General features: G+C 48.6%; 2 protein-coding genes across 2 annotated transcripts; both read left to right on the top strand.

The window, feature by feature from the left end:
* Positions 1-2,490: 2,490 nt before the first annotated feature.
* Positions 2,491-4,835, top strand: GSC2 (goosecoid homeobox 2). The gene is made up of 3 exons (XM_051785797.1): positions 2,491-3,164; positions 3,940-4,187; positions 4,710-4,835. The coding sequence occupies exons 1-3, from the start codon at positions 2,852-2,854 to the stop codon at positions 4,812-4,814; spliced, it is 666 nt and encodes a 221-aa protein (XP_051641757.1). The 5' UTR covers positions 2,491-2,851; the 3' UTR covers positions 4,815-4,835.
* Positions 4,836-5,946: 1,111 nt separating this feature from the next.
* ESS2 (ess-2 splicing factor homolog) lies at positions 5,947-15,336 on the top strand. The gene is made up of 10 exons (XM_051785454.1): positions 5,947-6,132; positions 6,419-6,587; positions 7,587-7,682; positions 8,284-8,450; positions 9,679-9,796; positions 10,460-10,593; positions 10,742-10,844; positions 12,174-12,283; positions 13,188-13,303; positions 13,881-15,336. Exons 1-10 carry the CDS (start codon positions 5,980-5,982, stop codon positions 14,164-14,166), a joined length of 1,452 nt encoding a protein of 483 aa, XP_051641414.1. The 5' UTR covers positions 5,947-5,979; the 3' UTR covers positions 14,167-15,336.
* Positions 15,337-15,880: the final 544 nt, after the last annotated feature.

Here is a 15,880-nt window from a genome sequence, read left to right as displayed (position 1 = left end):
TCAGTGAAACAGCCCAGGATTCGTCCCAGGTAAGACCGAGGAGGTCACATCCCTCAGACCTGATTGTTCTCTGAGCACCATGGCCACCCCACAGAGGTGATGATGGAATGGGGAGAAGCACTGCCAAACCAGAGCTTCCACAGGTGCCAGCACCCAGGCAGGGGCAAGGCAGAGGAGGGTGCTCCCATGTTGTAGGGTTACCAATGTTCCTGTTCCCGTTCCCTTGTGCTACCTGCAGAAAGGAGAGGCAAGGGAGGGAAAAGGGGAATTTTTTCTTGTTTCACCATAGGAAGGATTTTCAAACCCTATAAATTCACTTTTGACAAGTGAACAGCTAAAGCAGATTAACCTTTCTGCTAATCCTCTATAATGGCTTTGGAATCTCCTTAACCAATAAGAAAATGATAAGAGCCTGTTTCTTTTCTTTTTATCTATATCTATATTGTCCTCTCTTGTCTGCATTTTTTTTCTTGCTTGTTTTATTTTCCTTTCCTTTTCTAATATGAAATAGCCCAGCGATCCTATCTCCCAGAGGCTCAGTAAACAGAACATCAAAAATCCCTTTCCTTTATTCCTCTCCGGTAACAGAGTGCAGAGAAGTGTCTGCCGATTGGGATTTGATTACCAGCAGCTATCAAAAGTCTCTTTGTAAGATCTGGATCCTAAATCCCATAATTCTTTGATAAAAGAAGTATTACCAGTCCATTTTCTGAAGTGAAAGGTACGAGGGGAATGAAAGAAAGCAATCAGCGGAGATCCTAATAGGCTAAATGCGTGTGCTGTGGGAAGGCAGGGCCAAGCCAGGGAGCCCAGGGAAAGGGGTCCTTTGTTAGGGATGGGGAAGGAGAATTAATCCGCTTCAGGCTTATGATTATTACAGCCAAGAGCAGAAATTGTGGGATCCTGCACCTGCCATGGCATGTCCCAGCTCACCAGCCCTACAGTCCTTCTGGACCGGCATGGTGTGGGCAGCAGGACCTTGCCCCACTTCCCCATTCTGTGCCAGTGTTTGGACATGAATTAAAGCTGAGAGCAGCTTGCAATGGTCCCTGGTGTTAGGGGATCACATCCCCAGTGTCTCTCTGGAGCGCTGACACCTTGGCAGGGCAGCAGTGAACATATCCAGACTGGGCAGCTACAAGGGTGTCTTCCTCTCAAACCTGCAGCAAACACGTAAAGATTCACAGACCATGGTTATAATCCATGTTATGTCATTGGAACAGCTGAAGGAGAGGCAAATACAGGAATGGAATTACAGATAATGGTTTGGTTTTACGTGAGTCACAGGTAGAATAGCCACAGGGCTTCTCTTCCCAGAACTGGGATACCTCCAAGGTGAGGAAGGGCAGGCAGTGAGCAGGGCCAAGGAGAAAAGAAGGGGGATTGAGAGGGGGTTCTCCTGGGAACTGGCTGTCAGCTTTGCATGATGCCAGAGCCATTGCTGTGGTTTGATGTGCAGTGGTTTCACAGCACCCACCTGTTTGTGTCCTTGGTGTGTAGTGAGAGAGACTGGTAACTCCTCTCCCCTGCAAGGAAACACCGAGCGGGAGAGCACTCCCCATGTGAGCTCCTGAGGCCTGGCTACTCACCTTGGCTTAAGCCACATTGAGGGCAAGAGAACTTGGTTTAAACTTTCCTAAGCAACCTGAGCTCAATCGAACATTCTTCATTTTATTCCCAGCTACTTATTTCTGCCAGGCCTTGCTGTTTGCCCTTGTAAAGCATCCCCTCCTGTCCTGAGTCACTGTTCCTGGCTGCAGCCTCAGCCCAGTTTCTCTGGCTGGGCAGGGCCTGGGAATTGAACTGGTTTTGGGGAAGCCTGGCTGCCCCAGACAGCTGTCCTGGCTGCTCTGGGCTCACTGACCACAGGACTTCACTGCCTGCCCGAGAGCACATGGAGACGGCAGCATCAGTCCTCCCCTTCCCTTCCCGACACGGAGCGTGGCTCAGCTGTGCAGGAGGTGGTTACATGCCACTAAGCTATGGTGCAGAACTGCTGTGAGCTGCCAGTAATCTAATTTAATAAGGGCTTTGAATCCTTACAGAGAGTATGTTGGATACATGCAAAGCATCTGCATTATCAGAGTGATTAGTGCAGCAGAGCTGGGGGAAAAGGGAAGGAGGGAAAACACAATTTCTCTGCTTTCAGCAGAAAATAAATCAACTTTCACAGAGAGTTCTGTCTCAGCCAAAGGCTGTGCTGTCATTAAAAAATGATTTTTTATTAAGCTGAACTCTCTCCTCTCTCATATTGTGTGATATGACAGCTCTCTTTTGATGGGAAAGCTTTCATTTGGCCAGAGAAAGGGATAATTTGCTTCTTTTAAGGAGTTAATCCTCTGGTCCATTTCCGGGCTGGGAACAGCTATCCTCCCCCTTCCTTGGATCGGAGGCTGCAGCACAATGGAGATCATAACCACCTCAAATCTACACCCGAGATGGAGAAATCAGATTTCCTTCTCCAGTCATTTTTGTGGGATTAGCTAAATCTTAGATCCACACTAACCCTTCACAAAGCTGCCAAGATTAGTTAGAATTTATTTTATTCACAGGGGGGTTTACGGTTTTCTTTCCAAAGGGATTATATCTCTCTCTATATATATTTAGGGTGGCTTCAGCCATAAAGCAGCTGGGTCAGAAGGAAGAAAAGTGTGCGTGTGTATGAAATAAAAACTCAGCTGCGAGAATGACAGTCACTTGAAATGCCAACACAAAGCAGCGGTTCTGGATGGTTTTGCAGTCCATTTAAAAAGCCATATAAGCTGTCCTTTTCCTTGTGAGACCCCACTACGGAGCTAGTGCAGGCAGAGCAAACCCCCTCAGCCCAGGCTGCCTGTTTTCCCAGCACAGGATGACTTCAGAACCAGCAGCAGACGCCGACCCCAGCAGGAGAGCCCCGAAGAAGCCGTGTCCGTTCAGCATCGAGGACATCCTCTCCAGCCCTGTGGAGAAGAGCCCCCAGGTCTTGGTCCCACTGTGCCTACGGAGCATCTTAGACTGCGCACCCAAAGGGCTGTGTGAGCTGGAGACCATCCCAGCCAGCTCCCTGCAGGAGGAAGAGGAGGAGGAGGAGGAAGAGGAAGAGCTGGAAGGGGCAGGCTGTGGCTGCTGCTGCTGTTCTCACACAAGCACCCGCTCCCTGCAGGACTCACCAGGTTGGCTGGGTGAGTGTTTGGGTTTGATTTGTGGCGTGGGGCTCACAGGGGGGCTGGTGATAGTGCTGGGTGTGGGGGAAAACCAGGGTGTTGTGACACTGTGGCATCTGGGCATGCTGGTCTCAGACCCCAGCTCCAGTGAGCTGAGCTCTGCTCTCAGCAGAACTCCCAACAGTTGGAATCCATTGCATCCAATCTGCAATGTTATCAGAGTCTGAAAAGCAGCAGGTGCTCTTTATTTCTGATATTACTGGTTTAGTATGAAACTCTTGAGAGGATGATGTGGAGTGTGGGGCCCCATGACCATGCTGCCCAAGTGCAGAGCTGTGTCTGTGCTTCCTGACAACACCAGCCCTGGAGAACCTCACTTGTCCCTTAAGGAAAAGAGTTTTGGCTACATCTCACAAAATTACTGCATCTAGGGTAAAAAAAAGTAGCAAACCCTTAAAAATGCAGTTCAAGAGCATCCTGAAAGTTCAGAAATCCCCCGTGTCAGGACCAAAACAGCTCCTTGCCAGGTTGTGAGTTTCCAGCCATTTTCTGGAGCTGGCCATAGTGCACCTGGTAAGTGAGTGAGGAAAACCCAGCCAGTGCTCCCCACCTGCATCCTTCTCCCAAATGATGCCCTAAGCTCTTCTCTCACTTGTGTGGGGACCACTCAGCCTGTCACCCGCTCCAGGTGACTGCACTATGCACGGGTGAAACTTGTGCCTGAGCTGCCTCGAGCAAGACAGGTGTTCCAGCTCCCCACCCCAGCACTGTCCCTCTCCCTGTCCCCTTGCAGATGCCCGGTTCCCCTGGCCCATGAGGCTCTTCCACTCGGCAGTCAGGGTCTGCAAGAGTCCCCAGGAGAACCCCAGCGAGCTGCAGGCTTTCCAGCAGATCCAGCACCGGACGCGCCGGCACCGCACCATCTTCACCGAGGAGCAGCTGCAGGCCCTGGAGACGCTTTTCCACCAGAACCAGTACCCAGATGTCGTCACCCGGGAGCACCTGGCAAACCGCATCCACCTGAAGGAGGAGAGGGTAGAGGTGAGGTGCTGCCACTCGGTGGGTGCTGCTTCCTGCAGTCCCCCAGGAACACAGCCCAGGGCTGTCTTTTTCAGGAACTGCAGATCCAGGGCCTCGTTTTGAAATCTAGTCTTGTGTACTTGACAAAACAGGACTTGGGAATGGCAAACAGTGGAAGAATATAAACCTGTTCTGCTGGGCTGATTTGTTCTGGTATCCAGTCCCACTGACACGATGCCTCTCTCCCAGAACCACTTGTATAAACACACAGATGTGCCCAGCTCACCCATCCCCTGCACCCAAGTGTATATTCCTTACTCATGTGCTTTGCGTGCCTTCTGGATTTGCCATGGGAGGGTCCCAACTCCCTTGTGCCCCTTAGCTGTATCTGAGCAGGACTGTAGTGGAGGGACTGATCATATCAGGAAATGTATTACAGTGTCCTAAAGCTCACATGGCACAGCTCAGCAGTGTAGCTGCCTCCCCCCCTCCCCAGTAATACATGAAAGGCAAAAACACTTTTCTTGTTTTGCATTTTTCTAGGTTTGGTTTAAAAATCGTCGGGCGAAGTGGCGGCACCAGAAGAGGGCGAGCGCCTCAGCACTGATCCTGCAGGGCACCAAGCAACCCCCCGAGGAGAGCTGCTAGTGCTGTGGGTGCTGTGGGTGCTGTGGGTGCTGTGGGTGCTGCAGCTCAGCAGAGTGACACCAAGAGCATCCGCTGCCCGTGGCTGATGGGCTCTGCAGGGGGGATAACCCGAGGGGCACTAATGAAGCAAGAGGGAATCTCTGTGATTCACAGAGGAGGAGGACAGGTAAAAGCAGACACGGCACCTTCACATCCCTCTTGCAAACCTAGTTCACGTGGCAAATAACTCGGCGGGCACGGCGTGCAGGGGACAGACCTGTACCAGTGCTAAGTGTGTGTGCTTCAAGAGGAGAGAGTCCCCTTCTTGTCTGCGCTCTGTACCCATAGTATTTGTGCTTGGTTTACTGCTGTAATTTGCAAAATATCCTGCAAATGAATGTTTCCTATTTGCAGCACCTCAGTGGCATCCGGAGTTGCTTTGGGGGTGGCACTTGCTGAACAGGTGATTTGTTCCATAATAAAGAAATCCCGGTTTGTCCCCACAGCCTGAGGCAGGGATGAGCCATGGGTTGTGATGGGAGAGCTGGCACAGCCAGTGCTCAGCTCTCTGTGCTGCAGCCAGGTCCTGCCAGAACGAGCCATGTCCATGTTTCTGGCAGGGACAAAGAGAACCCACGTCCTGTAGAGCACCGAGATCCATAAAACTGTAATGCCACCTCTGCCCGAGCAGCTGGGCAGGGGTCCTGCTCCCCAGGGACACCTTCCCCATTCCCGAGTCTGGGGATCCTGAGGTTTTTCTGAGGAGGCCTGAGGCGGCCTTGGGGGGTGCTGGGGGATCGTGCCTGGCTCTTATCCCAACTCCCATCTCAGCTCCCATCCTGGTTCCCATCGCATCTCCCATCCCAGTTCCCATCCCAGATCCCTTTCTGCTCCCATCCCAGCTCCCACCTCAATTCCCTTTCTGCTCCCATCCCAGCTCCCATTCTAGTTCCCATCCCAGCTCCCATCCTAGTTCCCATCCCAGCTCCCATCCTAGTTCCCATCCCAGCTCCCATCCTAGCTCCCATCCCAGTTCCCATCCTCATCCCTTGTCCCGGAGCGGGACCGGGCAGGTCCTCCCGTCCAGCAGGGGGCGCGCGCGGCCGTTCGGGCCGCCCTGTGGCGCGCAGCTGTGACGTCACGGGGCGGAGGAGGAAGAGGCCGCGGCCGCCCCGGGCCCGACGCGATGGAGGCGCTGCCGGTGCCGCTGCCCGCGGCCTCCCCCGCCGCTCTGCTGCCCGCCGCCGCTGCCGGCCCCGTCGCCGGGACGGCCAAGGAGGCGACGTCGCCGGCGCCGAGGCAGGCGAAGAAGATCCTGGACGAGGACGCCTACATTGAGGTGAGGCGGCGGGCCCGGCAGGCCCCGCTCCGCCAGTGCCCGGGCCGAGCGCTTCGGGTCGGCCCGGCCGGGTCCACCCGCGGCCGCTGCCCGCTGTAACCGCGGCTGCGGGTCGGGACAGCGCCGTGGCCGCCCCCCGGGCCTGCGGCGGGAGCTGAGAGCGCTCCACCACCGGCGCGGGGCCCGCGGGCTGCCCGTCCTGCCCGGGGCTGTGCGCGGCCGGCCCCGAGCTCAGCTGGCGTTCCCGGGTGTCCCGGCGTGGCTGAGCAGCCGCCTCTGTTTGCAGAGTTTGGAGAAGATCATTCAGCGGGATTTCTTCCCCGACGTGGAAAAGCTGCGGGCGCAGAAGGAGTATCTGGAGGCTGAGGAAAACGGCGACTTGGAGAAGATGAGGCAAATTGCCATCAAGTTTGGCTCCTCCTTGAGCAAATCGTCGAGGGACACACCTGCACCCTGTAAGAAGTGCCTCTCTAGGGCATCAGGAGTTTGTATCTGATACTGTTGCTCTGCTATCTAACTTGGTGCAGACAGTGCTTATCTAAAAGGTTAAAGGTTGACATTGCATGAGAGTTACTGTCCCAGGTTGGGCAGTAGCCACTGTCTGGTGGCTGATGCTGAATCTCTCTTTGATGGTGTCTGATAACTCCTTATTGAAGGAAGGGTTTTGGACAAAGCAGCTTTTGAATAACTGTTCCTTACAGGCATCTTTTGCCAAGTTCCTGCTCCCTGGGGAATGTTACATGCTCTAATGTGCAATATTAACGCTGTCAGAAATCCTAAGCTGTGTTTTGAACCCTTACTGTAGTGTTAGGGGTTCTTGTTGCACCTACAGATGTGTAAGATTATCATGTATTAGGGACAGAAGGTGTTGGAAACTCGTGGTTATCAGAGGTTCCCACATCCAATGCCCTGTTCTGTGTTTTCCTTTCACTTCCAGGGTTTTGTATTACTTTCATATTTTTATACTCCTAATTTATACTTTGTTCTTATACTTCTATTTTATATTTTTATACATTTTATATTACCCTTTCAGGGTTTTAGATTAAAGCCCAGCCCCTGGCTGAACTCTCTCAGTGGGGTTTGAGTAAGTGGCTTTATTGTGACAAAGGACACATGTCACCAGGGGTTTCCCTTCCTCCCCAGTGCAGGTGCTGGCCCTGGGCTGGGTTAGGATTGTTCTGCTGTTCCTTCTGTAGGCAAAAGCAGGGGGTAGGGTGGCAAATACACTGGGCTGTGGCTCTCCTGGGAATTTCTCCCAGGAGGAGAAAAACGATGTCTTAGATGAGACCAAAATCTAGACAGGATTGAATACAGTATTTTGGAGTCTTTCCACAAGTTTTTAATTAATTTGTCCTCTTGATGTGCCTTCTGTGACTTGTTTGGCACATGACCCTCAGAGCAAGGGTCCTGATATGTGCTCTGGTAACCAAGTGAACCTTTATTTTCTGTGACAGATGTTACCCCAGCCACATTTGAAACCCCAGAAGTGCATCCAGGCGGCCTTCCACTGGGAAGTAAATCCAAAGGTGGCATCAAATCTTCAGAAGAAGGTAGGAGAATGTTGTTTCTCTAGCTGAATTCTTCAGCAGCAGGAAAATATTCTTGTGAGCCCTGTCTCCTCTAAGGGTTTTGGGTACTTAGAACATGTTTAAGCAGTTTTCCTTTAACCTTGTGGTAGGTGAAAATGATCCTGCTGAAGTTGGACTTGATGTAATGTTTTACATTTAATGTTTTACGTCATCTGTGTGAATTCTCTTTGTGGCTGTGTAAATTCTTAACTTAGCTCATCTCTTCAAAGGCAGTAAATTTTTCCTGTGTCACCTGAAATAAATTCTGTCAGTAAGCAAAGACTGGAGGGGCAGAGCTGTCTGTAGGGCACATTACAAATGTCTGCTAGCAGCTGTCCTCTTATGTGCTTTACCATTAAAACAAATAGCTATAAAGGCCATAAAAGGTTTTATGTAAAAGTTGGTTATATGTGTTCCAAAAAAGATTTATTCCTGTGTGAATATATTTGTTTCACCGAGTTCCATGTTAGTTGTCAGTGTGTCCGTGGAGGGCTCGCTGCCAGGAGGATTAGCAGTTATATGTAGTGCTCTCACAGAAAGGGAGGCATTAACCTTTCTCAGGCTTCTTCCCTCCTCTTGTTAGGAGAAGCAGAAAAAGATGATAAAGATGCCCTTCCCAGCCTGGACACCTTCCTGGCCAAGCACACGAGTGAAGACAATGCTTCGTTTGAGCAGATCATGGAGGTGGCCAAGGAGAAGGAGAAGGTCAAGCACGCGTGGCTGTACAGTGCAGAGGAGGAGTACACGCGGGTAGGGACTGCCCTTCCGCGGGGACACGGCAGGGAAATGCCACTTCACTCGCCTGCTTGCTTGATAAACAGAATATTGTCTTGCCTTCTGTTTTCTGATCTTACTATAAATACTGGTGAGAATTGTTGGCTGTTGCATTGGGCTGTTAAATCACTCATATTGAATAAGAGTAGAAAGATCTCGATTTTGCATAGTGGGTGCATAGGTTGATCATGACTAAGTCTGAGCTAAGCCTGAGTCCTGTGACTGCTCTTTGCTTCTTTGTGCAGTCCTATTTTTTCCCCATCTGTAAGAACAGTGTTGACTTAGTTGCTGAGGATTTGCCTCTTAAAGCTTTGAGACTACAAAGCACTGCACTGAGTGCAGATATTGCTGTCCTTGACAGTCTCCTCTGTAAGCAGCAGCACCAGGGAGAGCAGCTGAGAACAGTTCCTGGTGTTTGTCCATCAGCCCTTTATTGTTTGTAGTTAGACTGTGTGTCTCATTTCAGTTTTCTGTTACTAGTCCTACCCCCTTCACCTGCCCAAGCACAGTACTGTGTGAGCATGGCTGGCTGTGCTGTCCTCCTCAGCTCCCTCTGGGGCAGGTACAGAGCTGTTCTGGGGCTGCCTTGTCAATCCTTAACCATCAGCAGTGAGCAGCTGGCAGTGCTGCCAGATGTGTCAGTGATGGATGAGGGCTGCAGTGCCTTTAATGAAGTTTGGCACTGACAAATGAGTGTTTACTGCTGTTGTTGTGAGGGAGTGTTATTTTTTTATCCCAGCTAATGTAAACCCTCAGAGTCTGTTACAGTAAAAATACCCTCTGTGGCTCATTATACATCTTGAATGCTTTCATCCAGAATTAAAAGGCAGGCAGCAGGAGAGCTCTTGCAAAGCACAGGGGTTGTTTCAGGTCAAGGTGAAGCTACTGGAGCTGGTCTTGTGCTGGAGTTGTGTCTTGCTGTCAGCCAGCACTCTAGTCAGACCTTACATTTCCTTGCATAGTGTGCTTCATAGGGAGTGGTTGTTTGGAAGCTCACCTGGGATCAGGATGGTTTCTCCAATGCCAGTTGCCAAAGAGAGAGTGCTTGTGCTGTGCCTGATGCAAAGTGTGCAAGGGCAGGTGGCTGAGCCTGTGGTTGACCTCTCCAAAGTGTGTCTGCCTGAATAAAAGATTGCAGGAGGCTATTTCAGACCTCTGTGTTTTTTTCCCACCCTTTTAAATTTTTTTCCTATTGCCTTTTCAGCGACAAAATGAAAACCTGGCACTTCCTTCAGCAGAGCAGCAAGCTCTGGAGAATGTGAAGGCTGGACTGGATACCTGGGAATACACAGCTCGGAACACCCTCATGTATTATCCAACAGGTGAGGCACACAGGTCTCATGGGAAAGGCATTGGTTCTGGTGGGTTGACTCCAAACAGTGCTTACAGCATTTCTATATGTGACTGAGCAGCAGCTCTTACAAGTTTTTTTTTCTGTGAAGCTCAGATATGCAAAATTGTTTTAAAAAAGTAATTTTCTCATTTTTTCCTTTTCTTTCTTACTTTCTGATTCCAAACTTTGATCATGTTCTATTTGTCTCTGAAAAGCTCATTATCTTATTATAAAAGCACTCGTTTTCAGGAGCCAAGTCTGTCCTTATGAGCACTTTGTTGTCATCTTTATTCATTCTTTGCTTCTGCTCAAAGAGTGCTACTTGGGCTTATATAGGAAAATACATAATTTTGTAAATGCAGTTTTCTTTTTTGGCTATAAAGTGTACAGTTGGTAATTTCTGTAAACCAGTGAAGTAGAGAAAATAAAGTCTTGTTTACTTTTTTCTTTAAACTAAAAATTCGATTTCAGGTGGTACAAAGCATGTATCTAGTGCAAATTTTGTTCTGAGTTGCTGTAGATACACAGTGAAATTGCTGATGTGTTTTGTGTTGTGTAGGAATGTGTGGCAAGTGCCATGTTGATCAGGAGCTTTAGAGCAACTGCCTGCTGTTACCTGAGCCCTTTCTTAAAAGACATTTTGCTTTTCAAGGTGTACCTGATGAGAGTGATGTCTTTAAGAAGCCCAGGGAAGTTGTCCATCGAAACACCCGCTTTGTGAAGGACCCTTTTAGTCAGGCTGTGAGCAAATCACAGCTCCAGCAAGCTGCAGCCCTCAATGCTCAGGTTGGATAATCTTACTTCTTCTGACTAAAACCTGGTTACTGCTCTGCCCTCTGGTGTGGTTCATCCACCAGGAGAGCTGTGTGTGTGTGCTGGGTACAACTGACTCACACCTTTCTCCACGTGATTGGCCTTGTCTTCTTTATTTCAGTACAAACAGGGCAAAGTGGGACCAGATGGGAAAGAACTGATACCCCAGGAGTCTCCAAAAGTGAACGGATATGGGTTTGTGGCTACCCCCTCTCCTGCCCCTGGTAAGAGAATTTTCTTATTTCTCTATTTTAAGATGCACTTATTTTGATGCTCTCTTTGTTCAACACCAGGGTGTCATTACTGGGTTAGACAAGGAGGTAAAGCCTTCTATCTGTGTGTATCTGTCTGTGTGTATCTCATGAGCTGGTGACATTTTGTGTGCCATGTATGGCAGCTCAGTGCAGGGCTTAAATCTCAGTCCAGTACACTGCTGGAAGTCACACTGTACTGAAGGCTCTGAGCCAGCTGCTGTGCCATTCATTGCTCAGGAATCATCTGGGGCATGGTGAGCCTCCCTTGGCAACTGCAGTGCTGCAGCTGCTTGTTTTATCCCTGGGTGATGCCTTTCTAGAGCTTAAAGATAAGAATTCAAAATTTCACAAACACTAATCTTCTAATAAGCTCAGGTTCTTATTCAAAATGAGGAGTATTTGTGTCAGTGTGTCCTGACTCAGTGATGGTTCAGCCTGGCTCAGAAGATGTGGCATATCTCACTTCATTCACAGTCTAACCCACTGTTTTCATCCAGGTCTTTTTAGGTTCTTCCTTTATCTGCATGCACTTGTGTATTATAGATTCCTTTGGTTCAGATGTAGTAGCTGCGGGATGCTTTCAGTTAGAACAGACTGATTATTTTTCTTTCAGTTGAAACATGGTACTGAATTTATAACTGTTCTTCATGAGCCACGCTGGTTTCTCTGGTTTTTTGTCATTATGCCAAAGACTGACCGTACTGGGGCTTTCCCTCCGGGAAGCCTGTAGGTGGCGTTTGTAGCACACCTCCTTTATCCATTGTCAGTCCCTTTTCCAAGCGCTGGACAGCGCGATTTTCTAGCCAGAGATTTAATCGGGCTCTTAGAAATTGTTCTGCAGCTGTTGGCCAAGGCACAGTCACTGTGGCCCCAAGGTGACTGGAGGGTACATGTGGCTGTAACATGTTTCTTAAGTCCTCTGCCTGTTTTCTTACTTTCAAAGAGTTCCCTGTGTGGAAGGAGTTTTCATGCAGTGGCAGAGGGGAAGAGTAGTACTGTAGAGAGAAAAGTGAAAGTGTCACTAGGCAAAAGCTCACAAAATGTAAAAATAAACACATAGAAAGGACAGTGCTTGGCTGTTGTAACTGAGAGGGTGACACAGCTACAGGCAATCCTGGGAGTTTAAGGTGTAAGGGAGTTTAATGGGAACTACGTTACTGTTTGCATTGGCTGTGATTTCCTCTGCAGTGGAGGGGCTCCTTGGTGTATGGATTTCCTAATTTGCTTCTCTGTTCTTTTTTGTGGTGAATGGACAGTCAAATGTTTTGCATGGGCATGACTTTTTAAATTTGTTTTTAGGTGTGAATGAGTCTCCTTTTATGACATGGGGTGAAATTGAGAGCACCCCTTTGCGTCTGGAAGGGTCAGAAACACCCTACGTGGACAGAACACCTGGACCAGCCTTCAAGGTATTTCATGTCAGGGAGTCAACATCCCATTTGTTTTTTAGGGGGGAGGACTAAGAAGGGAAAGGCAAGTGAGTAAGTAATAGATTAACATTGTTGTGGAGTGTGACACATCCCTGGGTGGTGTTCCCAGTCCTTGAGACTAATAATCTAGTTTGTGCTTGGAGGGTGGAGGTGGGCATTGATGCACACGAAAGACACTTGGTGGAGGTACCTGAGGTGCAATACACACTGTTGGCAGGAAAATGAGATTCTGTATTTGATGATGGACCCAGACAGAGGGGCTTTCAGAGGAAGCTGAAGAGACACACTGTTTCTCTGATTTTAATGTATAAATGGGTGGAAATTGTAGGATTTCCCTCTGTCTGGATCTTCTGACTGTCACAGCCTGAGGCAGATGTATCAATTGAGAGTAGAAAAGACATGCTGCCTTTGCTAATGGCACCTAACCCTGCGTGCTACCTGTCCCCTGCTGGTGTCACTGAATGCGAGCTGAGATTGTTGAGTTTCAGAAAGGTGTAATTTGCTGTATGTGCCTCTTGTTTTGTCAGACTCCAAAGCCTTTGACTGGTTCTCCTGCTGTTTAGCAATGTCTGTGTTTGCCTGAGAGCTGGCTGGCTACAGGCCAGGCAAGACACAAGTGACATTGTTTGTCTAGGAGAGACAGCAGGAGGAAATGCCAGAGGTAATGGCTGCTTCCTTGGCTGGACTGGTTTTACCATTTCTGTTACTTGCTAAGGCAGGTTGAAGGTCTCTGTGTCCTCTCTGGCTTTTTTATAGCAGCAGAGAGGTGCAGGCTGACCCAACCTCTCTGTAGTTTAGATCCCTGTACACTGGAATCCAGCTGTGAAGGGGCTTTAACTCATTTTTGCAGCACTCATGAGTGAACTGTGTGATGCCTTTACAGATCCTGGAGCCTGGGCGCCGTGAGAGGTTGGGACTCAAGATGGCCAATGAAGTGGCAGCTAAAAACCGAGCAAAGAAGCAGGAGGCACTTCGAAAAGTGACAGAAAACTTGGCCAGGTGAGACTTCTGTTTTGACAGCAGAACTGGGGATGGGTGTTACCTGATGGGATTTAAATCAGCAGATGTAGAAAGGAAGGAATGGTGGAAGGGAAGGATACTGGAAGCAGGAAGAGGTACATTCGGACTGAAAGATTTTAGAAATTAAAAATTTAGATATTAAAAAACTTAATCCCTGAGGGAAGGTGGCTGGTGGCTGTCCCTGGTACTCTCTCTTGTCAGCATTGCTGTTCTACCCTACAGCCACCCAGCAGTGGATCAATGTCTTGCCTCATTGCAAAGAGGAGACACGGTAAGAGTTGTGTGGCTGGGTCAGGGGAAGGACAGAACAGGCTCAAAGCAAATGTCAGGCAGTGCCACTGGAGGCAGGTTTGGGAGGGATGTAGGAGGTTTCTCTGCCACTTGTCTCTAGAGATACAGGCTGTTTTTACCTGCAGGCAAGATGATTTCTGCAGGCAGGGGGTCTGGTCTGTGGGGGGAGTGGGTAGTGAGCTCACCTGTGGAGGCAATAATGATTTTCGTGATAGAGGCAGATTTTTTACTGTAACATCTTTTAAAACTGTTTATTCTATTTCAGCCTCACTCCAAAAGGACTAAGCCCAGCAATGTCACCAGCTTTGCAGAGACTGGTAAACAGGACTGCAAGTAAATACACCGACAAAGCCCTGCGAGCCAGCTACACCCCCTCCCCAGCCCACACAGGAACTCCTGGTTACAAGACCCCGGCCAGTGGGCCCCAAACACCCCAGAGCACCCCACAGTCTAGGACAGTGTCTCACACACCAGTATCTCAGGATACTACATCAATCACGGACAATTTACTGCAGCTTCCTAAAAGAAGAAAAGCGTCTGATTTCCTCTGAATATTCCAATCACTAGGAAGGTGGTGGTGACCTGGCTGTGCTCAGAACTGCAGACTGGTTGTTGGAAACTGGGAAAATGAAGATAATGTTCTCTGTTTAAGCTGGCCACACATTTGAATTCATTTCTGTACAGATACATCTATTTCTAAAACGGGCTAAGCCTTCCTAAAAGGCTGAACTAGACGTTGTTCCAGCTTGTCAAACTTCTTTGAGTTTGTACTTTGCAGAAGAGAGGACACAGCTGAGACATAACACAGAATTTTGGAGAGGTTCTCTTTAATTTGAATTTAAACTGATGCAGTTCACAAGTTAGACCAACTTTGTGATCTTATTAAAACCAGCAGTCCTTAAGAGGATCCCTGTTCCTCCTCCACTCCTTATACTTGTGCAGAATGGGATTTGCCTTGCTGCTTTTGCTCAGGCTTTTCTTTCCAGGGGTTTTGGGCTCGCCCTCTTCTGCAGCTGGCAGAGGGGAAGGGACCAGATTTGTTTTTATAGCTGCTCTGTGTGTGACTCAAAAGACTTGACAATGTTGATGATCACAACACAAGGGCTGGGGACAGTCCTGAGTCATCTACCAGGATGACAGTGCCATTCTAGAGGACAGAAGTGGTACTTCTGATAGCCACACAGGGGCTTTTTTTTGGTGTTTTCCTCCCATTCTTTGAAACTTTTGGCTAATTTTTAGAACAACAAAAAAAAAAATACCCAAAGCAATTTTAACCATTTGTAGCCTGCTCTCAGAGCTGTGGTTACTCCAGTGTGAGCTGACCTTTGTGTGTGGGATGAGCCCTTGTGTGGTGTGATCCAGCCTGGAGAAGCACCGTTTATGAGGAAGCAGAAGTAGCCAGATGTGTGCACTTCTTGCACCACACCTGAGTACAAGATAGCCTGTGTAACGCTTGGCAGTGCTGACATTTGCTATAATCATGTGATGTTTTACTGAAGGAACATCCATGGAAAGTTTTGTGCAGCTCTGAGGATCTGCAGCCTGCTCTAAGGTCTGGGGTGTTGGATGCTGTGTTTGTCTTGGTAGAGAACTTCCTCCTCTGTGGTTTCCCTTGCTACTTCCAAAACTTGTGTCCGTGACTCCGAAAAACCCTTCCAAGGGACTTGGGTTTTATAGTGCACCTTTTAAAAATAAATTGATCAACATGGCATTTCCAGGAATCATGACTCAAGAAGTTAATAATTTTTCCCTTTTTTGTCCAGAAATAATTGAAGGCTAAGTTTTTTCTTTAAGCTAAAATATTATTCTCAGGTACCCCTGAATGAATGTAAAAGGAATCCATTTACTAAAGTTTCCATGCTTTCAGAGATGTCCTTTAAGGACAGAACTGGCTAAATACCAATCAAGCTCCTAGGTAATTTCAAATACTAATTATTTATTTCATAGTGAAATACTTATCTCCATTAAACATAGGAGCTCTCTGTTGGAGTGCACAGGCAGATGGTCAGGCCGTGGCCTGGAGTTTGGGTCGCTGAGGGGACCAGGAGCAAGGAGTAGACGTGAGATTCCTATCCATTTGTGGGTGTGGCAGTTCTCTCTCCTGAGTGTGGGATGTACTTGAAGATGGGCAGTGTTTCAGGGGCTGTGGATGGGGAGTACACGTGGGTCAGGAGCGGGATGTGACGTGTCTGCCATGGCATTTTAAACTGGTTGTGCTCATACCAAGGTATAGCTGGAATAACAGAAAGGGAAATATGATGTCTG

The sequence above is a fragment of the Manacus candei genome, unplaced genomic scaffold, assembly GCF_025592945.1.
Source record: "Manacus candei isolate 608988 ecotype Guabito, Panama unplaced genomic scaffold, ASM2559294v1 h1tg000020l, whole genome shotgun sequence".
In the NCBI taxonomy this organism is placed as follows: domain Eukaryota; kingdom Metazoa; phylum Chordata; class Aves; order Passeriformes; family Pipridae; genus Manacus; species Manacus candei.
Note: the sequence above shows the minus strand (reverse complement) of the source record. Positions and strands in the feature narration are given on the sequence as shown.